The 26,299-nt window shown below is 42.6% G+C and overlaps 2 protein-coding genes across 3 annotated transcripts; one reads left to right on the plus strand and one right to left on the minus strand.

Annotated features, from left to right (window-relative positions):
- Nucleotides 1-828: 828 nt before the first annotated feature.
- LOC110486288 (ADP-ribosylation factor 2) lies at nt 829-12,607 on the minus strand. Its single transcript, XM_021557756.3, has 5 exons — nt 12,313-12,607; nt 6,620-6,777; nt 5,902-6,012; nt 5,644-5,768; nt 829-3,767 (listed from the first exon to the last, which is right to left on the minus strand). Exons 2-5 carry the CDS (start codon nt 6,765-6,767, stop codon nt 3,606-3,608), a joined length of 546 nt encoding a protein of 181 aa, XP_021413431.1. The 5' UTR covers nt 6,768-6,777; nt 12,313-12,607; the 3' UTR covers nt 829-3,605.
- Nucleotides 12,608-14,447: 1,840 nt separating this feature from the next.
- LOC110486289 (protein Wnt-9b) lies at nt 14,448-20,937 on the plus strand. 2 transcript variants are annotated; one of them, XM_036940991.2, is made up of 4 exons: nt 14,448-14,787; nt 15,775-16,028; nt 16,868-17,133; nt 18,773-20,937. In XM_036940991.2, exons 1-4 carry the CDS (start codon nt 14,702-14,704, stop codon nt 19,232-19,234), a joined length of 1,068 nt encoding a protein of 355 aa, XP_036796886.2. In that variant the 5' UTR covers nt 14,448-14,701; the 3' UTR covers nt 19,235-20,937. The 2 variants fall into 2 exon arrangements, with proteins under 2 accessions (XP_036796886.2, XP_090052471.1); XM_090196345.1 differs by lacking the exon at nt 15,775-16,028 and having other exon boundaries at nt 14,585-14,787.
- Nucleotides 20,938-26,299: the final 5,362 nt, after the last annotated feature.

Below are 26,299 nucleotides of genomic sequence, written 5' to 3' on the forward strand. Positions count from 1 at the left end.
TGTCAGTGATGAATTCCACTTTGTAAAACTTTTCATTTATTTATCACTGCATCAACATATCGTTACAGTATTGTAAAAATCCATATCGGTATACCAGTATTCCAGATATATTGCCCAGCTCTAACCACATTATTGACCATAATTCTGGGCGGGTCAATGGACCTGAGACAATGAGATGGTGAAACAATCACCTTTTTTTCTTTACTGAAAAAGTACACAAAAGCTAGCATAGAATTGATGTGTGTGGTTTACCTTGCCATTGAGGGGACACACAAACATGGCCTAAAAACCACCCCAGTTCTCTCTAGCAGACACTACAGGAAAAGACAGACTGAGCCTCTGCAGGCCAAGCCTCCCTGAACCGCCTGCTATGAAAGCGTTTTCTGTCAGTGGGAGAAAGCATGCTGCACCACTTATTCTCTGAAACAAGAGAGAAACATAATACTATTATTTTGTAGGTAGTGCCACACTGTGACTAAGAGGCATAATTACAGCCTAGGAAAATCTGCCTCAGGTGCTCTTGACATTCCTTTGTGATTTATGTAACTCAAAAACACTAATGTTAGCCTGCAAACCTTAAAGGTGAACCCTTGTTGAATATGATCTCTGTTCCAAGGTAATGAATAGTTTCTTACTGTGATGGAATTGATGTTTCAGTATCTAAGCCTATTTTAACCCAGTGTTTCAGTAACTAAGCCCATTTTAGCCCAGTGTTTCCGTATCTACGCCTATTTTAGCCCAGTGTTTCAGTATCTAAGCCTATTTTAGCCTAGTGTTTCAGTAACTAAGCATCTATTTGATATTTTCATGACATAAATATACAAGAGATTTGTAATAGAGATCTCTTTATTATAGTGCATTTCTCAGATGTTACAAGATGGGTTAAAAACAAGCTAAAAACAAAGGGAAATCCTTAAGTAAAAGAAAACACATATGCACACACACCTTGTGTCTTTTGCACAGAAAATGATCGCAAAATGAAAGCTTCACATCTGAACAAGGTTAGCTAAATGAAACTGTCAAGTTAAAATAAATGTTCATCCAGAAGTTCATATACACTTGAATTACCTGCCATATGCCGGAAGTGACGCTCATCATTCAATTCAATGGGTTTTCTTTCAGCACTAAACTCTACAATATCATTACAGGAAAAAGGCCAAAAATTAGATTAGAGTTATTCATTTGTTGAAAACATTTTCTGGAACAATTCATAACAGAAAAAGAAGAAAATATCTAATTGTCCAGTTGTACACAGATACAAGGGTAAAGGTCAGTCCTTCCCTCAAGAGGTCAGTATGGGGCTGGGACCTTAGGGTCATCTTCAATCAGCAGGGGGTGTGTACAGTACAGTGTACTAAGGGTTTGTCAACTAAATTAGCAGTAGCCTTTGGAATACATGGCATGTACAGAAAACCATTGTCAGTTATCGTGTGCATTTTGAAGCTGTGTGTTGATGTGGAGAACAGCCGCGGCTTAATTTGCACATGGTAACTGTCTGCTGGTGTAGTTGCTATGGCGATGCCGATGGGAGAGAGTTGTCAATGAGAGCATTGCTGATGTGAGTAGAAAGCTCAAGCTTTCCCCCCGCTGCTTGTTGTAAAGAGGTTGATGAGGCAACCTTCCATGGTCTAGTTACAGTATTATAGTGCAAGCTGGTCATGTTTCACATGGAGCGAAGGGGAAGATGTGACTCTACCTGTGCAGCAGAACCGGGATAACTAACCCCTACGACACATAAAGATCAAACAACCTAGAAAGCCCCGCATAGGGTGTGTGTTCACAATTCAGAGTGTGGATTGTAGGCTGAAGTAAAGCGTAATGCATTGAATGCCATGAGAGCTTGATAACAACACAGCACTATGAGGAATTGGAGAAGAGTGCCGTGTTAGCTCAGCTGAAAGTCAGTGGCGGCTGACGGAAGGCGCTAAAGGAGGGGCTTAATGTATTGTCTGGAATGGAATCAATGGAACGGTATCAAACATATTGAAACCACATTTGACTCAGTTCCAATTATGCCATTCCAGTCATTATAATGAGCCCATCCTCCTACAGCTCCTCCCACCAACCTCCTCTGCTGGAAGCGACCCATCAGGCCCACCCCATGCCCTGCAGGAAAGCCCAACTCTGCAGCAAACATCCTAAAAGCTAACCCAAACACAACCTGCCCTTCATTAGTCAAACCCAAAGGATCCTAAAGCATTTTGATTGAAAGACTGCACACCTGGCTCCTCAGCTCATGCTAGACCAAGGGAACCAGGTCATCTGTACAAAAAAGTACAATGTAAATAACATATAAAAGGAAAAAAGTAGACAACAGAAAATGTAATGAGGAGAAAGCCAGAGTGGGAGCAACTCTCAAAAGGCCTCGCTGTTCCAGTGGACAGGAACGGTGCTGAAAACACCCAACTAATCCCATGTACACTAGCAGAGCTGTGGCTAGCTACACTCAACTACACTGACCCTCTGCCTAGCATAGGTAGTATAGTACTACACAAACACACACACAATTTATTGCGTTTTCCATACCCGGCAGTAAGGATCTTTCACTCAATCAAAACATTATCAATGATCTCACAAGGCCCTGTGAAAGGAACATCACTTAGTGGTGTTAGCCACCAATAAAGATGCAATGTGATAGAGGCCATCACTTCTGATCCTAGAGGGCAGCAGGGTCAGCAACTGGTCACCATGGTTACCTTTTGGAACAACAACTTAGTGACATGGAGCCAGCAGACAAGTATTGCTCCATTCTAATAAACCGAAAACAATAGTAACAACTCATTTCAGTCAGTAATGCCTACCAAACAGCTGACCCTAAAGTCCTGCAGGTCTTATCAAGCACCACCATCATTCAGGCTAAGGTGGAAACGAGTGGACGAGGGGCATGGTGACATCACTAATATGTTGTGCTTCAATTGATGTTTGAGGGTTAGGACAGCGACTGAATGCTAGCTAATAATTTATTAGCTAGTGTTCCCAAGACAGCCAGAACAATACAACATGATTTTCCAAAGAATGCAAAGAAGGATCTAGGATGGAAAAGCTATTTTTATTGGTCTTTTTTCCAACCTGATACAGGTTACATTGAGATTTATTTCATGGTGTGGGGTCTCAAACCAACAGTTTAACAAGAGTGTCTGACAGATCGCAACACTACTGGATGTAAAATCAAAGTTGTTTTTTTAATCTATAAACTTTATTCATTTTTCAGATTACACATAAGACTTAGCATCCCGGGTCTTTCTTTGCCTTGTGAAAACCAGGGTGTCTTAAGAGCCACTGCGGGTGGGGCAGGAGGGGAGGGATGGGGGGGCGCTAGAGTTAGCCATGCTGTCATTTCCACGGGTGAGAGTGACTGTTGAAGGCACAGCAGGGCTGCTCCCACTCCCGGCTCACACACATGCACCCACACATACATACACATTAAGATCCACACAAACACTTGCACTCTCACACACACGCGTATGTGGGGTATCACTGGTCAAAGCCCCAATGGTTGGAGGGGGTGGAGTGAGAGAGACGGGAGGAGAGAGGGGCTGGGACCAGCGCTGTCGCCCATAACACACTGCGCAGACGAAGACGCAGACAGACGGCGGAATGGTGGATCATTTTGCGTTCTTTAGCTGGTTGGAGAGCCAGTCGAGGCCCTCGTAGAGCCCGTCCCCGCTGGTAGCGCAGGTGGCCTGGATGTACCAGTTACGCTGGCGCAGGGAGTGCAGGCCTAGCTTGTCTGTGATCTCCGCTGCGTTCATAGCGTTGGGGAGGTCCTGAAGAGTGGAGAGAAAAGGGTTAACCCAGGAAAACATATGTCTGCAACAGACCTTCACAAGCCATCTTAGTATTAGAGGTCGACCGATTAAATAGGGAGATTTCAAGTTTTCATAATCGGTACTCTGCCTTTTTGGACCCCGATTATGGAGGAAACTGCGTTAAGAGGAAACTGCGTGACAGGCTGACCACCTCTTACACGAGAGCAGCATCAAAAAGGACCTTGTGGCTGCAAGGAGCCAAGGTAAGTTGCTAGCTAGCATTAAACTTATCTTATAAAAACAATCAATCTTAACCTAGTAAACTAGTGATTATGTGAACTCGCTTGTCCTGCGTTGCATATAATCCATGTTCATTTATCATCGAATCACAGCCTAACGGGTGATGATTTAAAGCACATTTGCAAAAAAGCACTATTGTTGCACAAATGTACCTACCCATAAACATCAATGCCTTTCTTAAAATCAATACACAGAAGTATTATTATTTTTTTAACTTGCCTATTTAGTTAAAAGAAATTCATGTTAGCAGGCAATTTTAACTAGGGAACTTGTGTCACTTCTCTTGCATTCAGTGCTAACAGTTTGAGCCGCCTGGCTCGTTGCGAACTGTGAACTAATTTGCCAAAATGTTACATAATTATGACATAACATTGAAGGTTGTGCAATGTAACAGCAATATTTAGACTTAGGGTTTCCACCCGCTCGATAAAATACGGAACGGTTCCGTGTTTCACTGAAAGAATAAACGTTTTGTTTTCGAAATGATAGTTTCCGGATTTTACAATATTATTGACCAAAGGCTTATATTTGTGTTTATTATATTATAATTAAGACTATGATTTGATAGAGCAGTCTGACTGAGCAGTGGTAGGCAGCAGCAGGCTCATAAGCATTCATTCAAACAGTACTTTACTGCAGTTTGCCAGCAGCTCTTAGCAATGCTTGTTGCACAGCGCTGTTTATGACTTCAAGCCTATCAACTCCCGAGATTAGGCTGGCAATACTAAAGTGCCAATAAGAACATCCAATAGTCAAAGGTATATGAAATACAAATGGTAGAGAGAAATAGTTGATGCGTCATAATTCCTATAATAACTATAATCTAAAACTTCTTAACTGGAAATATTAAAGAACTGGGAATTTGAACCACCAGCTTTCGTGTTCTCATGTTCTGCGCAAGGAACTTAAACGTTAGCTTTTTTTACATGGCACATACTGCACATTTACTTTCTTCTCCAACACCGGGTTTTTGCATGATTTAAACCAAATTGAACATGTTTCATTATTTATTCGAGACTAAATTGATTTAATTTATGTATTATATTAAGTTAAAATAAAAGTGTTCATTGTTCATTCAGTATTGTTGTAATAGTCATTATTACAAATGTATACATAAAAATCGGCCAATTAATCACTATTGGCTTTTTTTGGTCCTCCAATAATCGGTATTGGCGTTGAAAAATCATAATCGGTTGACCTCTACTTAGCATAGAGGGAGTCCATTGTATGACCTTGAGTTTAACTACTAGTATCTGCAAACCATATGAATAATAATACTGTAATACCAATTACAGATGCAGTTTACTGGTGAAGCCTTGGGCTGTGTTAACATAGGCAGCCCAATTGTGATCTTTTGCCCAATTAGTGATCTGATTGGTCAAAAGACCAAATTAGTGGAAAAAGAGATCACCTGTTAGTCTCGCTCTGCTCAGTGTAAAATTGCGCTCTGATTCCATTTTAAAGAATTTGACGCACAGCTCACGCAAGAAAACTTGATTGAAGTGACCCACTCTTTACGTGTCAAGCTAAATTTACATATCCAGTGTAGCAGGTAAAATAAACTACTGTGTCTCTCCCCAGTTAGTCAGTTCACCTGTTTGTTAGCGAACACAAGAAGCACAGCGTCCCTCAGCTCATCCTCAGCCAGCATCCTTGTCAGCTCCTCCCGCGCCTCGTTCACTCTCTCCCTATCATTACTGTCCACCACAAAGATTAGACCTGAGAGAAGCAGAGGGAGAGAAAGGATGGAGGGTGAGGAAAACAAAAACATTTACCTGGGACAGTCTTGACTCAAAAAGTCAGAAATAGTGAAGATGGTGCTGAGGGGGTTCTGGTGAAAGTGTCCACTCACCTTGGGTGTTCTGGAAGTAGTGCCGCCACAGAGGCCTGATCTTGTCCTGACCGCCCACATCCCACACAGTGAAGCTGATGTTCTTGTATTCTACCGTCTCAACGTTAAAACCTGAGAAAGCGAGAGAGATCAGTTTCGTCAGAAACCTAAGACACTAACATTCCAAGTGGCTGTGTGAGATGACATATCAGCAATCCCAAACAGGCTCCTTTAACACAAATGCCTGCATGAAATGTCTTTGCTCAAATGTAGCTGCAAATTAAAATGTATATTTGAATAAAATATGCAAAGTGAATGAACATCTACTGGAATATGTAATGTCATCAGCCTTGTGTTACATTCATATAATGCAACATTTCGGGGGGGCTGTTGAGCGCCATTCATTCCTATATTTAAAAGTCACTTAATCCCTATGACAACAGCAACATGGCAGGATGTTGCCTGCCTGCGGGAGCTCTGCAGCTGATGTAGGCAGCTACTCTGGGCATGTGGGCAGTGATCAGGGTTCGGATGAGATGGGGACAGAGGAAGTACATGGCTGTATGTATGACATTCATTTCCACTCCCCTACAACTAAACAAACGGGAGCCTAGCCCTCATGAAAATCACATGGAGCAAGGTATTGGAGGAGTATTGGGGAGCATTTCAGGAGGGTTTTGTACCTAGGTGAGGAGTGTGTGATGAGAAGGGGTAAAAGGGATAAGGCTAAGCTACTCACCGATGGTAGGGATTGTGGTGACGATCTCTCCCAGTTTGAGCTTGTACAGGATGGTGGTCTTGCCAGCAGCGTCCAGCCCTACCATCAGAATCCGCATCTCTTTTTTACCAAAGAGATTCTTAAACAGGCCTGCAAACATGTTCCCCATCTTGGCTAATCTGGAGGAAGGGAGACAGAAACCAAAACGGTTAAGCTAGTAGTCGTACAACATTCATTGTGCTTATCACAGGGCTAAACCGTTCGAGTATATGTGTGTCCACGTGTTCGGTAACACAAACGCTTGCTGACGTATGTGAGCAGTGTGGATGAAATGATTCATTAACGTTAAAATATTCTGCACAGCTCCCACATACGTGGGTGGTGTGGGATCGGTGTAAAACAACACATTTTTTATGAATCCATTTATAAATGTATATACTGGTTCCCATCCTTGGTAATTTCATTATGATTTTTGACCTGTGATGGTAATAATGTCAGGCTAAGCTTCCTTATCTCTGATAAAGGGTAACCACGGAGAGTAAATTCATGAGGGGGAGAAAAAGTGCTGAGAAAAGCATTCAGTCGCTGTCTGTGTTTATTTTGCGTGTTAACAATGGGCCCTCACAGCGGCGCCTCTGAGTCTCACACCACGCACGAGCAGGACTTGGCTGATGGGGCTGTAGGTCAGTGTTGTTCTGAGTGGCAGGCAACTGTTTACCCATAGTCGGGAGCAGAGAAGTGGATCACATGACTGGCAGAGCACTGACCAGAGACATGATCCAGAGGTAGAGGCTGGTTACAACATAGCGCCACCTGAACACCTATTGCCCAACACCCACCAAGCAAGAACACAAACCGGCTCTGTAACAGCAGCCACAACGATTAGAATGCAATAGCCCAGTCAGTCCCAAATAGAAGCCTACATATATGTCTAACAACACCATATAAATAATTCATGTTTTTTTAAAACATAACTTTCTCACTGTTGAAATGCGTTTCTAAATGTACACGAGTCTTTCCACCAATTTGGTGCCTTTTGAGAAGTGTAACTTTCACAATTTCAACTTCATGAAAAAATACAAATAAAAATCCTCTCTCAAGAGGTACATTTTGTTTTTATAAGCAGTGCCTAACTTAGTGCAAATATAAAGTAATAGGGTTGATGATTTCTTCTTACATCTACCATAACATTTGGGGTGGCAGGCCTAGTGGTTAGAGTGTTGGACTAGTAACTGAAAGGTTGCAAGATCAAATCCCCGAGCTGACAAGGTAAAAATCTCTCGTTCTGCCCCTGAACAAGGCAGTTGGCCTAGGAACAGTGGGTTGTCATTGAAAATTTGAATTTGTTCTTAACCTATTTGGGATAGGGGGCAGCATTTTCACTTTTGGATGAATAGCGTGCCCAGACTGCCTCCTACTCTGTCCCAGATGCTAATATATGCATATTATTATTAGTATTGGATAGAAAACACTCTGAAGTTTCTAAAACTGTTTGAATGATGTCAGTGAGTATAACAGAACTCATATGGCAGGCAAAAACCTGAGAAAGAATCCAAACAGAAGTGAGAAATCGATTTTCAAAACAGTGCCTATTGAAATCTCAGTGAGATATGAATGAGGATGCACTTCCTAGGGTTTCCACTAGATGTCACCGCCTTTAGAAACTGGGTTGAGGATTCTACTATAAAGGAGGGGCTCTTTGAGTGAGTGGTCTGGCAGAGAGCCTTGGTCTCATGACGCGGGCTCCCGACAGAGTTTGCTCTCGTTCCAATGCTTTTCTTCAGACAATGAAATTCTCCGGTTGGAACCTTATTGATGATTTATGTTAAAAACATCTTAAAGATTGATTGTATACATGATTTGACTTGTTTCTACGGACTGTAACGGAACTTTGAGTTTTTGTCTGGAGGAAGTGCTCACGCCTGGATTACTGGGCTGAACACGCTAACAACAAGTGGCTAAATTATGGGCTTTATGGAACTTTATGGAACAAATCAGTCATTTATTGTGGAACTGGGATTCCTGGAAGTGCCTTCTGATGAAGATCATCAAAGGTAAGTGAATATTTAGTGTTTTCTCTAGCATCTGCTGACGCTAAAACGGCAGATATTCCTCTGGCTGTTTTGGGTTCTGAGCGCCGTTCTCAGATTGTGCTTTTTCCGTAAAGCTTTTTTGAAATTGACACAGCGGTTGAATACAGGTTAAGTCTTTAATTCTGTGAATAACACTTCCATCTTTTATCAATGTTTATTATGAGTATTTCTGCAAAATCACCAATGTTTTGGAATCAAAACATTACTGCACATAACGCGCCAATGTAAACTGAGATTTTCGGATATAAATATGCACATTATCGAACAAAACATACATGTATTGTGTAACATGATGTTCTATGAGTGTCATCTGATGAAGATCATCAAAGGTTAGGCTATATTTCTGCTTTTTGTGACTCCTATCTTTGGCTGGAAAATGGCTGTGTGTTTTTGTGACTTGACTCTGACCTAACATAATCATATGTTGTGCTTTAGCTGTAAAGCATTTTTGAAATCTGACACGATGGGTAGATTAACAAGATGTTTATCTTTCATTTGCTCTATTGGACTTGTTAAAGTGTGAAAGTTACATATTTCAAAAAAATAATAATTGAATTTCGCACGCTGCCTTTTCAGCGGAATGTTGTCGGGGGTTCCGCTATAGAAAGGTTAACTGACTTGCCTAATTAAATAAAGGTGTAAAAAAAAAAAAAAAAAAAAAAAAATCCACTTATGACAGGGAAACTGTCACAGAAACGTGTGTGCAACCAGGAGGGGCAATTGAATGCAAGCTTCACACAAAAAAAAAAACATTGTTACCACATTTGTAGTCTATGGGTAACAGGGTTGACATGTTATGCTCGACCCACTCAGTTTTGCACCACAAAATTGCCAAAAAGATATTACTATTAAATGTTCAATGTTTTATAAGACAGTGTTACCATATTAAAAAGATAGTTAATTTCACATAACAGGGTTGAGGGACATACTTCAATTAATCACATCACATAAACAATCATCTTCAGAAATAACTGTCTAGCAAAAATGACTAGGGCTTTACAATGATGCTGAACCATGAAGACGTTTAGGGATTAAGTGGGTTAGAATTGTCATAAGTGAGAGTTGACAGAGCGACGTCAAAATGCTGTATTTTGGCACTTTAGTAGATTTATTGAATTCTCCATGTTGTCTATAATATTAAAGGGCATTTAATATAACAGGCTTTTAAAATACAATATTGGTGCACAATTTCTAATTAAATTATCGAAGGGTCGCAAAAGGCACTCATGGAATGACCCGCAAATGTATCAATTGTTGACTTTCATATTTAATCAGTCATATTATACATTGCAATGACAATCCATCCTATTATTCAATATGTTGCCAAGCATATCGCAGAATCATGTGATTTAAGACACGGCCTATGATGAAACAGGCTCACTACATCAGAAAAATAGTGTATCCTAAACACCATGACAAAAACAGATTAATATGAGACAAGTTAGCGGTCTTAATAGAAACTGGACAAGAGTAGGGGACGATGGGACCGCATTATAAAAAAACAACATACAGGTGTTGTTGGTGAAACGAAGAGCATGCAGGCTGAGCTCAAGGAAAAGCACACAATGAGGCCAGTGATGTGGCGAATATAGGTCAGCGCTCAGAGGAACCAGAGTACTGGAGGCTGGATATGGGAGAGGTAACAACACACCTGTAAGCAGAGACACACTGCTGAATTAACCAGGAGAGAGACAGGGAAACAATGATCCTGTCATACCAAAAACAGGCTATTAAACACTCAGGTCTTTCTCCAAAGGACACGAATGACTTCTAAAATAATGAAACATTTTGCTACACAACTCTGATCTTGTGCAAAACACCTCCCAGTAACACATGCCTACAAATGATAGCATAAGATAACACCAACACAGTATTATTACACCCCTTCAAGAAAATTGTGTGGCAAATGGTATAGAAATTAACATAATTCATAAAGGTGTTCTTTGGTGGAAACATGCTAAAGCCATTTACATATGACACATGCCCTAGCACTTCTGAAATAAACTATACAACGACTGTAGGCAAACAAAAGCTAGGAGGGGTGTGATTTGAGTTCTAACATCATGAACACAGGGAGTTGTCAGTTTCACAAAGTGCCTTCCTGGATTCAGAATGTGACAACGAATCTAGCTCTAGCCAACAGACATTCCATAGAGGGAAGTTTCAGAACTAGAAAAGCTCATAGCTTGCCAATTTCTAACAATGACATCACAACAATGGCAGCTCATTTGAATCGGGATTGTCCTAAAGCAAAGAGGAAGTACTCAGAATGCATCATCCTCAGAGAAAACAGGAATGATAGGGGAGGGGTATGGGAAGCCAGCAGCAAGTCATCAGAGAGTAGTTAAGTGAACTTATCACAGTATGCATGTGATAAAGGCTGCCTGAGGTGGAGTCTTTTGGGGGTGCATCGACAGTCCGTGTTAATCTATCAAAACACACATCGTCCCTATGACAGTCACTAGAATTCAAATGTGGCAGACGGGACTTTTTGCGCTTGTCCTGAACAATCTTTGAAAAACATTTTCAGCAACACATTAATATTGAGGGAACACTAGGAGCATCATGGAGGCTCATTTTCTGGTTGGACAGGCAAGTAGTGGACATTTTTATTTTAAGTCTAGCAATGTTTTTCCATACGGGAAAGTTGAAACGTCAAGCATGCTGGGGTTATCCTGCTACACTGGTTGTTTGATCAGCCCCTCATCAGGACCTGAACAAAGTAGGAACATCTGCCAGAGATTCCTAGAGAACTCAATGTTGGAAAATGGAAATGTATGGAAGACAGACATGGGTGTCACAGTCATAAAGAACACTAAGATGAGTGTAGCGTTGTATGCATCTCACACACTATTTTGCTTCAGTTCTGTCCATTAAAATGACTTAGGTCTAACATAAGGGTTTAGCTAGTTAGCTACATTAATTTGTAACACACTAGCTAGTGACTAACCATGTGACCCGTTCAGTTTGAAGATACTGACAAGTTTCCAAAACCAAATCTAACCATACAGTACCAACAGTTAAGCTAGCTAAAGCTTCCCGGCACAGTTTAGTTACCCAGCTAGATGGCCATAGAGACCACCACGACCAAGTTAACCAGCCTGTGGGTTAAACGGTAAGGTAACTACATTGATTTAGAGACGTGTTTAACGTTGGTTAGCTAGTTAAGCGGTGGACGACTCAAATCTCAATCCACGTAAATTAACGTTACGCAGTCAGAAAATAGGCGTAGCTAGCTAGCTAACGTTAATTGTGCTTACATCGTTAGCTAGCACAAGCAATCGAAGCGGATCGACATAATGAATCAAAATAGGAGGAAGCTGAATGTCCAATCACAATGACCAGCGAATACTTACTGACACAATGTCAGTAAAGTTAGCGGAATAATGCTCTCACGACTTTTACAGGTCGTGAGAATATAATGCCGGGCGAGCTAGCTAACGTTAACTAGCTATTGACGGCAGATGATCCTCGTTTGGTTTGAGTCTACGCAGGGGGATTCGTTGTCAAAGCTTGCGGTCAACCCGAAAGCAAATAAGCAATCGTTTACATTCCAGATCCATGAAAAAAACAAATACTATAAATGACATATTATATTGCTACGTTGAATACATGTTTTACCTTTTAGTGGCGGTTTCTCGATCTTTCTTTTACGCTCCTATTCACCGCTAACAACAAAATGGCGTCTTTCAGAAGTGTCAAGAAAGCCGCGTCATGGACGTTGCACATCGTAAAATCTTCACCAATCATGTTATCCATGCAAGTCACAAAAACGTACCTTGCTGTGCTGCGGACCAATCGATACAACAACATTTAATGTTGAGGGCGGAGATTTACAAAATGCCCTCCTCCAGTTTGCCCTACAAACTGAAAGACCAGTCAAGCTTCCCGTAGGATCAAGCATCCCCGCCTCTTCCCCGCCCCCTGTTTCCGGCTTCAATGGAGACAGGAGAAATTTGCCACTGGCCCAACCCATTATCATTGGGGAGGAGAGCAAACAAAACAAACCGGTTGAATTGTTCAAACCAGAATCATTAAAAAAAACGTCCGGAAAATAAAGGACCATGGGTGTGTATAGCCTTACATTATATATGGCAAGCAAGTGCTGCCTTATATGCCTTATGGCTAGGCCACTTGCCTATAATGTCATAGAGGTTATCATCTCAATCAATAAGCAACAGCCTACAATTTACATTTCTGATCAAAGAATTCCAGCCTGTTTCTGTCATTCATCTTTTAAACAGCCTGAACGAGTCAGAGCCAACATCATAGAAATAGGAATTAGAATACAAATTAAGCAATTTAATGGGATCTATATCACTAACATGCAAGGTCTACAATGACAGCTAGGTCTATAGGGCCAACAGGTAGGTACCCTGGAGTTGGGGGGCCCCTGGAGGTGGGCAGAGGGGAGAAGTGGGTTGCAAGGTTCAAGGTGCATCAGGGTTCAAGCGTTCATCAAGGTTGTTGGGGTCATCGTTAAAGGCTCACAATGTGTGTTGTTCATATTAAATCCACTAGATGGGGCCGTCTCCATGCTGCGTCATAATGTCCCAATAAATCAAAGCCAATAGTTTCCGTTTACTTGTTTCCTTTCCATAAATCAATCACTCTGAAATTATAGGCATAGGCCTATGTGAGTGCAATATCATCAGGTGGAAGTTTGTCCACCTTTCATGTGTTTGTGCTCATGGTTAGCTAATTCAGGTGGTTGTCCGGATCCTCTCAGTTATGCAGGTGCAGCACTGAGCAGACAACTAGATCTTTGATTACCCATTCATCCACATGGTAATTGTAAACCAGAGTTGTTGTTGTTGCTGTTGCTGTTGGACATGAAGTGAACAAAAGGGATTTTATATGAAAATGGCTTATGGACTGAGACATCATGGGTGGTAGGCAGATATATCAACAGGTGTCATGAAGCACAGAATATCCTTTAATTAGGGGGTATAAGCCTTGAGATGCATTGCATTAAAATAAAAGCTTATTGTTGATGTTTGTCTGTATGTGTTTTTGTACAGTATTATTCACCGTGACTAGGCAGTGGGCAATACCACTTGTCATTAGTTTGTGTGTTGTCTAGGGCTGTCTATGCCACAATGTGTTCCTTCTCCTTGCAGGTGTTTGGTCAAGTGCCCACGTGAGCATAAATATATTACAAAATAAAGATGTTATCCAGTTGAGTACAAAAACGTATTTATAGACGTTTTTCCCTACTGCTATGAAACAGTAAATAAGAATTTAAAAAAAAAACACTGTTAGGTAGGGAAAATTAGATTGGAGCCTTGGTGGATTGTAAACATTATGATCAAAATGAAAATAGAATTATGAAGAAGGAGACAGACCATCAGCGAGTCTTTGCTGGCAATGGAAAATATTCAGCAAGTGATGGTGGAGATTCAACTGTATAAAAGTATGTATTGCTTAATATATTCCTATGGAATCCTATGCCTATAATCCAAGATCCATTTTTGCTATAACAAGTGTATCTGCATGTTTCTATTTGTAGGCTATGTCTACCTTCTCAGGCAGCCACAGAACTTCTTAAAGGAGCACACTCGGTTATAGTCATTCTATAGCCAGCCACATCCTATAGCCTATAGTTTATTCTGGTATATGCCCATACACTTGCTACTGGTGTATCCACACATCCATATCCACATGGCACAGTAGATCTGTCAGTGGGTAGAATGAAAATGCACCAGCAAGTTTGAATATGAGGCACGATAATGACAAAACCCAGACGAATGCTCATCACAGACAGGTAGATTTCCGACCTGTCACTTCCATCTAAGTGTGGGGCGTTTCAATGGTTGGGGTGGGACGACAAGGGAGGCCAATGGGCGTGTGGCACGATGATGCGCTCCCCAGAGGCCTTGCCTCCCTTGGGACCGCGCCTGCCGCAGTGGACCGAAGTTTGTGTGGGCCACTTAGGAGGTGAGCCTGCCAGACGGCACAGACTTTCCCAGTGCAGAATCAGCGAGATGAAGAGCAGCGTCGACCCGTCATCATGTGCTCTAGGCTCCCAAGGACCGCCTGCCTACTGCGACTCATTGAGCTCTGCATCCTCCTCTCGCACACTGCAGCATATTTTGGGTCAGCCACAACTCCTTTACTGTTATGTCTCTGCAGTTGTATTGTCTTTTCCTTGCTTCTAACATATACAGCAGATCGATGTCGGTAGGAAATAATGCATGTGATGCGACGTACATAGCCTGCTTATATGATGGAAGCCCAGCGTTCCATGACTATCGTGCGCAATTACGCACGAGACCTTACTGTAGGACTGTAAATGTTGACTTGTTTGGATGTTCAAGTCCACAGAGATAATTTATGATTGCATTTTTCTGCTATCTAAAAGTAAACATAGTAGACTAGTTTACAAGGCTGTGTGACAATTTTTCAAATAGGCCTACATCCTTATGATACCACTACATCTTATAATAATATTATTGATGATTATTCATTTGCCAAATAAGTCTCAGAGCAGAATATTTGAATATGTAAGATAGCCTTTGTATAATCTATGACTTGCTGTGAGTGTGAATGGTTTCTCACGGTCTCCTGACCTCTCGAGTTTGGCACCACCTCAATTCTCTCACTTTTTGGCAATAGTCGAAATTTGTATGAGGGAGCTCATTTGCATGCATAAAACAGATTTGTTTTAATATTTTATTTTAAAATTAGAATCCTACACTCCGTTTTATTTTTTATTATAAGTCAAATATAGGCCGATATGTGCGACATTTTGATATGACTTACTACGTTTATACTTAATTGCGCGTATACCTATGTGTGTTGTTAAAAGCTTGTAGAGTCAGCAAAAACTATACATATTGTTTCGATTTATAGGCTATGGCTCTATAAACAAAATGTAATTGTTATGGACACATGTTATAGAAATTACTCTCGAACAACATGTTTTCTTTATTCCCAGGACCACCAGAACATTGGTTATTATTTATAGGTCTACATATTTATATTCTCTTGATAAGATTATTCATATGACATTTTCCTTTTGAATTTGGTAACGGCAGTGATAATTATACTGCACTGAATGTATACATTTGTCTCCTTTGAAAGGCTGACAGGCCGAGAGCCCTTGGTCTTTTTGCCTGCCCCGTTCTCCAATGAACCCCCAACGGGAAAAGCTCACCTAAAACAATGCGAGCAGATGACCCTGACCCGTAGGCAGAAACGAATGTGTCGCCGCGAGCCGGGTTTGGCCGAGACGCTGCGTGAATCAGTGCGCCTCAGCCTCTTGGAGTGCCGTTATCAATTCCGGAACGAGCGCTGGAACTGTAGCTTGGACGGCCGCGGGAGTCTTCTGAAAAGAGGTGCAATAATATGTCATCAATTCACAGAGTTCCATGTATTTACACACAGAGAGATATGAGGGAAAGATTTCAATCTGGAGGGACGCATCATGGGACGCATGTAAACATGTAGGCCTAATAGCCTAGACTGCTGTTGTGTTGTGAATATCGTAAGGGTCAAATTACTACTTGATGATGCAAATGATTTATCAAGTGCAATAATGCAATTGATTAAAAATGTATGTATATTGAATTGATAAATTGACTGTTGTGGGGTAGTTGAGTGATCTCAAAATAAAGAGCCAGGCTAAACTCTAGTCTATAGCCTACAAAAAAAGTCAGCGGCTAACGCTCCACCACTTATAAAATAATTTCAGAGCACGGTTATGCTATCAGCACGAAGAGCCATGAACAGGTCAGCATGGAGTTAATTAAGGGCTGAAGAGCCAAAAAGCCCGGTGCGGCGGGGCCCACGAGGGCCCAGTGGTTATTTATATCTCCCCAAACCGCCCAGTTACCAGAGGAAAAGGGCGGCGTGATTACTCACTTTCATCTGAGAAAAAAATCCCTCCTAGTCAAAATAAGAATTAATTGGGTTAAAATACATCATAGCGATGTCTCTGGGCTAAGCAAATAACAGTGCGAAATCATGACACAACTCTTTAAATGGAACACTGGAGTAGAAACATGGGAGTAGAATGTAACCAAAATATGTATCTCATGAGCTTGGATGATAGTCTAGTCTTTGCATATCTGGGTCTAGCCAATGTATGAGGAGTAAACAACATTTGAAACAAATATATAAAACAATTTTTTATTGTAGACTATTATTAATTGTTGATGTCATTTGTCTATTCCAGGCTTCAAGGAGACGGCCTTTCTTCTTGCGGTGTCTTCAGCGGCATTGTCCCACGCACTAGCAAAGGCTTGCAGCTCAGGCCGAATGGAGAGGTGCACGTGCGATGACTCCCCAGGAATACAGCATCGCGAGGCATGGCAGTGGGGGGTCTGCGGTGACAACTTGAAATACAGCACCAAATTTCTCAAGAAGTTCTTGGGCCAGAAGAGGGTCAGCAAAGACCTGAGGGCGCAGATCGACTCCCACAACATTAACGTTGGAATCCGGGTGAGTGAGTGTTGACATGTGCATAAGCTCAAGAAAAACAACAAGAAGCCCATTAAGCATTTGTGAGTGACACTACTGTGGCTAAAGTTCAATTTTTTCAAAATAGAAGGTATATTAGCCTATGCCAGTAGGGAGTAGTTTCCTCCCAAGCTCAGGACGACATCATAAACATATCAGCCAATAACAGCTCAATTTTAGACCCACCAACAGAAGACAAACTCAACACTGCTCATCATACAATGAACTCTTACAACAGAGGCAGCAGGGACTGTGTGACTTTACCAGATCTAGCCCTGACTCCTTGCCCATATATCTCATCCAGTGCCAGTAGCCCACTCCCCCTGCATAGTGTTTCCCTTCTTGTAGCCCTGGTGGATAGATAGCTACTGGGCCTGGGCTGGTCGAGGCTGAAGGAGGCAGCAAGTAACAGGGATAGGAGAGGAGACAGACTGCTGTCAGATCCCTGGAGCCAGGTGTTCCAAGGCAGGCATGATAAAGCTTGCTGTGCGGGCCCACAGAAAATTAAAGGTCTCCCGTCAGAGAGAACAATTATAACTGTTGCCTCCTTTAATATACGAGCAAGCATTTTTTTCCACATACTGTATAGCGCTGAACTGTGCTCTTCTCCATAAATCCACATAATGTTCATACGGTAACCACTATGTGTGTATTTGTGTGTGTAGCTTAGAAACAGCCAGCCCCAAGGCTCTTCCCCTTTACCTTTCACCTGAGACAGCAGGCCATTCAGAGGAAGAGAGGGAGAGATACAAACAACAGGATGAACTGAAGTAGTCTATCTTATCTTTATTGAGTGTGGTGTTTTCCTCATCTTCCACCTATCCGGCTCAGTAGAGACCCGGAGGTGGTTGTTTTTTTCACAACACCCCCCCTCTAACCCCCATCCCTCAGTAATGTTCTGAGATGCCCCTGAGGGGTTCATACCTGCGTAGGGCGGAACTCGGCAGAACTCTTCAACCCTGAAGTAGCCCCTGGGTCTCCCCCTCCCCGTAAGGATGACCCCCATGCAGCATAACCTGTCTCTGGCCCCCACCCAGTTAGAGTCTCTCTGGCTGAGTGCCTCAGCGCTGGTACCCCCACCCCACCACCACCAAGCTCAGTGAACTTTTGAACGAAGGCAGGACACCATCCTTTGGCTGCTAACCCAAACTCTCTAACTGTTTCAGCTTTTTAAGCTCTCATGATCGTTTTCCGTGCACACACACACAAAGGACAGGGTGGAAAGATTCTGCTGTCTGTCTGTGATGCCTGTCTCTAATGCCTTAGGCTTCATAGGAGAGAGAGAGGAGAGAAGCAGCGAGAAAGAGCTAGTTTCAACACATTGAAAAAAACGAATCCGCAGGCGCTGTCTCAATGCGAGACGTCAGGTGAATGAAATACTGCATGCCGAACAGTCTCCCTAATCCATCATCTCAACCGTTCATACTGAGCTAAACTAAAGGATGACTAGCCCCATACCATCTGACCCCCGCCCCACCAACCCACCCTGCAGGAAACTGGTTCCCTCTGTCTAGATAGGCACCGAAGATAAGAGCCCAGTTAATGAATCAGACTGAAGAAACTGACATCTCACTCTCTTCCCCTCCTTCCTTCCCCCTCCCCCCCCCTCCTTCCCTTTCAGGCAGTGAAGAGTGGCCTGAAGACTACCTGTAAGTGTCACGGCGTCTCCGGTTCCTGTGCCGTGCGGACCTGCTGGAAGCAGCTGTCCCCGTTCCACGACACCGGGCGGCTGCTCAAGTTCCGCTACGACACGGCCATGCGTGTGCTGAGTGTCACCAACGCGGCCACCGGGGAGACGGAGCTGGCGGGGCCGCGTCGCCACGGCCAGAGCCACCGCTCCACTGACCTGGTGTTCCTGGAGGACTCCCCCAGCTTCTGCAGGCCGTCACGCTACTCTCCCGGCACGGCCGGACGCTCCTGTGCCAAGGACACCAGCTGCCAGAGCCTTTGCTGCGGGCGCGGCTACAACACGGCCATGCACCTCACCACCCTCTCCTGCCACTGCCAGGTGCGCTGGTGCTGCCATGTAGAGTGCCAGACCTGTGTCAGGGAGGAGGAAGTGTACACCTGCAAAAATACCTGAAAAGGGGGAGAGATGGAGACAAAAAGAGAAAAAGATGGGGAGAGGAAAACGAGAACATTCAAAATGGCAGGACTAGAACCACTCAGACATTACTCTTGATAAATTAAAGGGTTTGACTTTTAAACATACCCTTACAAATGCCTGTTCTGAACTGAGAACTGTTTTGGGAAGCATGGAAATGGAACAAGGTCATAATGTTGTTGGTAGTTTGCCACTTGTTGAAATCGAACATGCGCTGTCTCCTCAGATGGGGCAGTATCAAGACCACTTTCTGCTTTGCTCTTACTGAATGCACTGACATCACAGACCTTAAGTGAGAGGGAGAGAGGGTTGCCTTGCTGGACAGTTATGGGCAGGGAATGGGCTCTTCACAAGGTACTGGAATGGACAGTAGGTCACCATCATTATTTGGCAACATCTCTGTGGGAGCCCTGACAGTTCCATTGGTCCTGTCCTCTTGTCGGTCGGTTCCTTAGTCAGTTTGTCTTACTGCTACTATGCTGTAGTGCTTAAATCAAGATTTAGAGCATTTCCAAAGTGGCAGAAAATGCCAGAAAGGAATCTAGAGCCTCTTGACGTCTCATTTGCTGTTTTGCTTGTCTCTTTGTTTGCTGTGAGAGCAGTCTAAGGGTTCATTCATTGATAATAGAAAAATGAAGCACTTATGTTGGCTATGTTATGTGTAGTACTTTACTCATTTGCTTTAAGGTGAGAAATGTATCTGGGTCAATACTGATATCCACCACACACCTTAAAAAGTCCCATTGAATCACTGGATGTCTGAATATGGAATGCTAGTACAGGTTGCCTATAATCACAGTGAGTTAGTATGTCATTTATGACTAAATGCAGTCATAAGGTTATTGTGTGGTAAAGTAGCCCCGGTGTCTCTTGTGAGAATGTCTATGATAATACTACATGTTTGACATTGTTAATACAGTAAAGGAAAAATGCAAAGGAAATTGCACTCAAACTAAGGGAAACTCCAAACACTGTCCTTAAAAACGGCTATGCAAAGATCTTCTTTGGCTGACACTGTAAAGAACTTTGCTCTATTTTTTTATTTATAAGTGGGCATGTCTGCACGCACTGTGCTGTGCTTTCAAGTGTGTTCCCCTGACCAAATCAAACCGTTTTCTCTACAGTCTAATTCAGGCACATCTTTGTTCTCTAATGTCTTTGAAATGGCCCAATCATGCTGCTTGTTTTCTCAATTACCAATCAGAGAAAATAGCAGTATTTGACTCCACCATTCCTCCAGCTCTCCATGCCAGACCTCTGTCCGTGGGTTCGGGTTGAAGGTCCATATCTGCCCCTAGGGTTTTTAGGCACCCATTTATGTTTCCAATATTTTTTTACAATTGTTTCAGTTCCCTGTGCCAGTGTTTATTTTCTTGTTTATGCAGAGATAGAGTTATGTACATGGATATAACTGATATCAGGCTCAAAGCATATTAGACAGTGGAATCGTATATATATCTCTACCTCATCTGGTCTTTGGGCAATTATCATAATGATTTATTTGCCTTGCAAATAGTTCCTTGTGTCTGTCACGAAACTAAAGTCAAACTTTTAGATCAACGTACAATTCCTTTAAACTGGGTCATAGCTGTATACTGTAACAATATGATTTACATTTTGACATACTGTATATTCTTATTTAAAAGCAATTCAAATAAATCAACATATACATTTGTAAAAAATGTCTCTGTCTCCATTCATAGTCACTATAAGTAATGATCAAGCTTGTTACCTGTTACTATATTTTACTTTCTCATCTTTAAATGAAAGTACGGGAGCCTTGTGGCAGTAACTTCTCTTTCTTTCATCCTGATCAATTTGTCATCCTTTCTCTGCATGTCTTTCTCTCTCTCTCTCGCATGCACACACACACACACGCACATACCAATCACAGAATCACAGTCACAAAAGCCACGGCCATACACCTGCCGTGAGCTCCACACACGAGCAGTCTCTCTCCAGCAAAACCACTTCTTGATTGTGCTGCCCTGCCCTCCTTTTCATCTGAAAGGACTGTGGTCTCAGTGCATCACTCTCAACCACCAACTGCCCAACACATGCAGGGGGAGGAGAGCAGCACACACATACAGGTGTTCTGCCTCTGGCACAACAGGCCAGCCATGATGACAACAATAATGATGATGATGTCAAAGACGATGATGTAGAAGAATGTTGTCTGCAGAATGTTTTTTCCCCCTTTGACCTCAATATACAGTGCGCCCCTCAAAGGGTAAAAGGTCATATCGAACGCTAATGATTAGAAATTAAATATTCGTACCTGTGAGAGAAGGCTCTCCACTGGGAACCAAATCACACAAAGGCTTATTGTTTGAGATATTGCTACATTTACAGACTGTGTCGAGTCCTGGAGCTTTTGATGTTTATCTCCGATCACAGTGATTAGACATGAGCATTCTCTGCTCCAACATAATGAGCTCTGCTCTATTAAAACATCCAACAGGTCACAGGTTGACACAAGCAGACTGCTGGCTCATATAGGACGCCACATAATGACTGTTTATCAATATTTACCTTTATTACATACAATTGCTTTACAATAAGAGGGGGTGAAGAGGGAGAGAGAGGGGGAGAGAAAGGACAGGAACGCAAGAACAAGACGGAAGGAGGTGAAAGAGGGGAGAAAGAGAGATATGGCGAGAAACATAAAGAGAGAGAAGTCGATGGAAGGATGAGAGGGGGGGGATCGTTTGGAGCCCAGGAGGCTGATCTCCTGCTGCTGCTGCTGCTGTTGTTGTTTTATAATGAACTCCTAAAGCCTTCATTTCCCCCACTGCCCTGAGTGGAGGGGGCTGCTGAGTCCACTGCCATCTTCTCACGCACAAGCCCCCAGGGACAGGACTGAGGCAGCTCAGAGTTGGGAGTCTGGAGAGCTTCAGAAGGGGGGGTAAACATACACGTGTGTGTGATTGTATTTCTATGTGCAGACTGAAAACAGCAGGGTGAGGGAAGATAATTGTTTTTGCATATGTGTGTGTGTGTGCAACTGTGGTTAGCATAATGAGAGTGGTGTTCGTGTGTGTTTATAGTCCCAGTGTTCATGTGCGAGTGTGTGAGGCTGGCCAGGAAGGCTGGATGTGCTTAAACTCTTCACTGTCATCCTGAAACACAACAGAGGCGTGAATGACATACACAATGTAGGGTGACGGTGGCAGTAACACTATCCGCCCTGTGTCTCTGTTGGCCGGGTTCAGTGGGTGGTGACTATGCTGGGCTGGGCTGTGGAAATGTGTCATGCTCTGATGGATGAAGACGAATTGAGCTCTGAGCCTGGACATTTTGATTCATGTATTTGTATGATACATTTGCGTTGCTTAGCGAATGCCCTTATCCATAGCAACATACACAGCTTTCAGGATTATATATTACTTATTTGTACAAGTACAGCAGATGTTAACTGGAGCAAAGTGGGTTAGGTAGCTAGGTACCTTGCTCCAGGATACATACATACAGTGGGGCAAAAAAGTATTTAGTCAGCCACCAATTGTGCAAGTTCTCCCACTTAAAAAGATGAGAGAGGCCTGTAATTTTCATCATAGGTACACTTCAACTATGACAGACAAAATGAGAAAGAAAAATCCAGAAAATCACATTGTAGGATTTTTTATGAATTTATTTGCACAGTATGGTGGAAAATAAGTATTTGGTCACCTACAAACAAGCAAGATTTCTGGCTCTCACAGTTGAAAGTCCGTGTTGCCCAGCAACAGCTCCAAAACATCACTGCTCTAGAGGAGATCCGCATGGAGGAATGGGCCAAAATACCAGCAAAAGTGTGTGAAAACCTTGTGAAGACTTACAGAAAACGTTTGACCTCTGTCATTGCCAACAAAGGGTATATAACAAAGTATTGAGATAAACTTTTGTTATTAACCAAATACTTATTTTCCACCATAATTTGCAAATAAATTCATTAAAAATCCTACAATGTGATTTTCTGGATTGTTTTTCTCATTTTGTCTGTCATAGTTGAAGTGTACCTATGATGAAAATTACAGGCCTCTTTCATCTTTTTAAGTGGGAGAACTTGCACAATTGGTGGCTGACTAAATACTTTTTTGCCCCACTGTACATATAGCAAGGTCCCCTCCTGTAATTTGAACCCTCGGGTCAAAAGTCTAGTCTCTGTCACATTTCCTCCTCTAAGGAGAGGGTACTGCAGGATAGCATCAGTGTGTATGCCCAAACCACCAAACCAGGCCACACCCTACCCAGCCCTGGCAAAATGGAAGTGGTGAACAGAGCGATGGATTGAGTGAAGGAGAGCGGGAGAGAGAGCGAGAGGGTTGGGGAATACGGCATGGGGTAGGAATTTGGAATGTGAAATGACTAATGCAATTGCTCAACCCACAACAAGAACATGCAATGCCTAGAGCCATGACAAGGCTGAGTGCATACCTCTATGGAGGGGCCTACCACTGAAGTATAGGTGGCTGGATGGGGAGTTATTACTGGTGGTTGACTGGGAGGCTGTTGATGAGTCTGGATACAAATAGGTGTTAGGGTAACTTGTGCTGTGGCATGGGTGTCAGCAGAGGAGACATGGGCATTTTACTGATGACCTTTGAGGCAAAAGTGAGCTCTACTGAAGGTTCTACAGGTAGAATTCACAGGTAGAACTCATGAAAGTCCCATGTGAGAGAATACCTATGCTGTGTTTGTTTTGTGTAAAGCCGAGTTTTACGACATTGTTTTCTGACACTGTCACGTCTCAAACAGTGCAGTTTTCCATGCAGGGTTGAAGTAGCACCCTGAGGGAGACCGTGTGGTTCCTCGGAGACCGAGCCAAGGCCTCAGAGACAAGTACACAGAGGAGAGAAACATAAATAGACAGTAGATATGATGCAGGACAGATGACAACAACTGCTTTAGTGAATTAATTTCACACAGCAAAGATGCCTCCCATCCCCTCAGCCTGTGTTCGCCCCCCAACCCCCTCCTCAACTTTTTGTTGCTGAGAATATTCCTTCACGGCAGGAAATGCAAACGTGTACTGCATTCAAGGTTTAAAAAGGCTTTTAAAGTTTGTAATTTCCACTTAAAAAATGTCCGATTTGATTAGCCCTAACAAAAAAATGCATCAACCCCTTCAAAAATGTCCTATTAATTATAATCCACATAATAATTCACATTTCCTATTGCTGCGGGATTATTTTCCTGCTGGAGCAAACTTGCTCAAATTAAGATCCTACATCTGTAAGCCCTTGGCAATCCTTTCCTCCATGTCTGAGGGCTGCTGAGGGCTGGGAAACTGGTGGGGGAGGCTGTTCCCATGAGCCCCATGGCTGCAGTGGAGGAACACCTGGAGTACCAACACAGCTGTTTGCTCTGCAGCTAGGGTGATAGGAGACCACGATAAACCCCCTTATACCTCCCTATCTGTCTCCCCCTTTCTCTCAGCTCCATGATGTGCACACACAAATACAAAGAAGCACAACACACACACACACTACACTGACACTCTCACACAAAACCCACACACATTCACATAGACTACATACACACACACACACACACTTGTACACTAATCATATGCTGCTCATATTCTGTTCTTTAATTTACTCCTACTATTATCTATAATCTGATATCTGGATGCCTAGTCACTTTACCCTGCCTTCATGTACATATCTACTTCAAATACCTCTGCACATTGATCTGGTACTGGTACTCCCCGTATATATCTCCATTCTTGTGTATTTCATTCTTCTTGTGTTACTATTTTTCAACTTTGCATCATTGTAACAAAGCATTTCACGGTTAAGTCGACACCTGTTGTATTCGATGCATGTGACAAATCAAATTTGATTTGACACACACACACACACACACACACACACACACACGCACGCGCAACAGTGTAGGCCTGACCTCCATTACAAGCACAAACAAAGTTTTCCCAGATCAACAAAGTCCAGAACAGGAAAATAGAGATAAGGTCCAGAGCTCTGTGTTCTCAACACATGACATCTGGTGCTGCTATGAACTCATACGTGTATTCATACTGTATGGGATATTTACATTCATGTGGTATCACCTGAAATTCTATTTGATTGTAAAACTAAGATTTTTTGTTGTTGAAAGATTACCCTTTGTACAGATGTAGGATCTTATTATGAACCAGTTTGCTACACCAGGAAAATAATCCTGCAGCAACAGGACATGTGAATTATTATGTGGATTATAATTAATGGACATTTTTTTGCCAGGCTTGATACATTTTTCATTAGGGCATATCAAGTCTGACATTTTAAAGTGGAAAATACAAACTTTAGAAGACTTTTTAAACCTTGAATAAACTATAAGTTTGCATTTCCTGCTGTGTGGGAAAATTCTCAATAACAAAAGAGTGATCACATTAAGATCCTACATCTGTAAAATCAAACCTCTAAATTATTGGATAATAATCAAATATGTGGACACATAAGTGTTAGTTACGATATCTACATTTTCATCATAGAACCAAGTCATTCATTTCAGTATCACAATTAAAGTATTCATCAATCTATCATCTATCTTTTCTTTTGACTTCCTCAAAACCACATTTTAAGACTCATTGACACATATGACTTGATGATGAGAGTGTGATTAAACCCTGGTGCATGACTGTGGGTAGGAAGCTGTCACTCTGTGTAATGCTACTGGCAGGCAGGGGAAGCCCGGTGAGGTGCTATGTTGTGCTCCTCTCTGTGCCATGTTGCTGTTTACCTTCTCTCCCTGGGAGAGCAGAGTGCAGGGAGACGGCATGTCATCCAGTCATGGGGGTGGACATGATCTCTCATCCTCACCGAGACAGCAGAGCGGATGCTCCGGGGTCTAGGTGTCACCACTCCTAGGTGGTATGGCCACAGGGCTGTGTGTGTGTGTGTGTGTGTGTGTGTGTGTGTGTGAGGCTGACGGCTGCATGATCCATGCTCCCTGTGCTCTCTCAGGCCAGAAAGGCAGCAGGTAGAGGGGGGGGGAAGGAGAGAGAAGGGGAGAGAGAGAATGAGAGAGGAGAGAGAGAGACTCACCAGTATCTTCAGGGCA

This window comes from Oncorhynchus mykiss, chromosome 13 (assembly GCF_057628025.1).
Source record: "Oncorhynchus mykiss isolate SJ-2025 chromosome 13, ASM5762802v1, whole genome shotgun sequence".
Taxonomy (NCBI): Eukaryota; Metazoa; Chordata; class Actinopteri; order Salmoniformes; family Salmonidae; genus Oncorhynchus; species Oncorhynchus mykiss.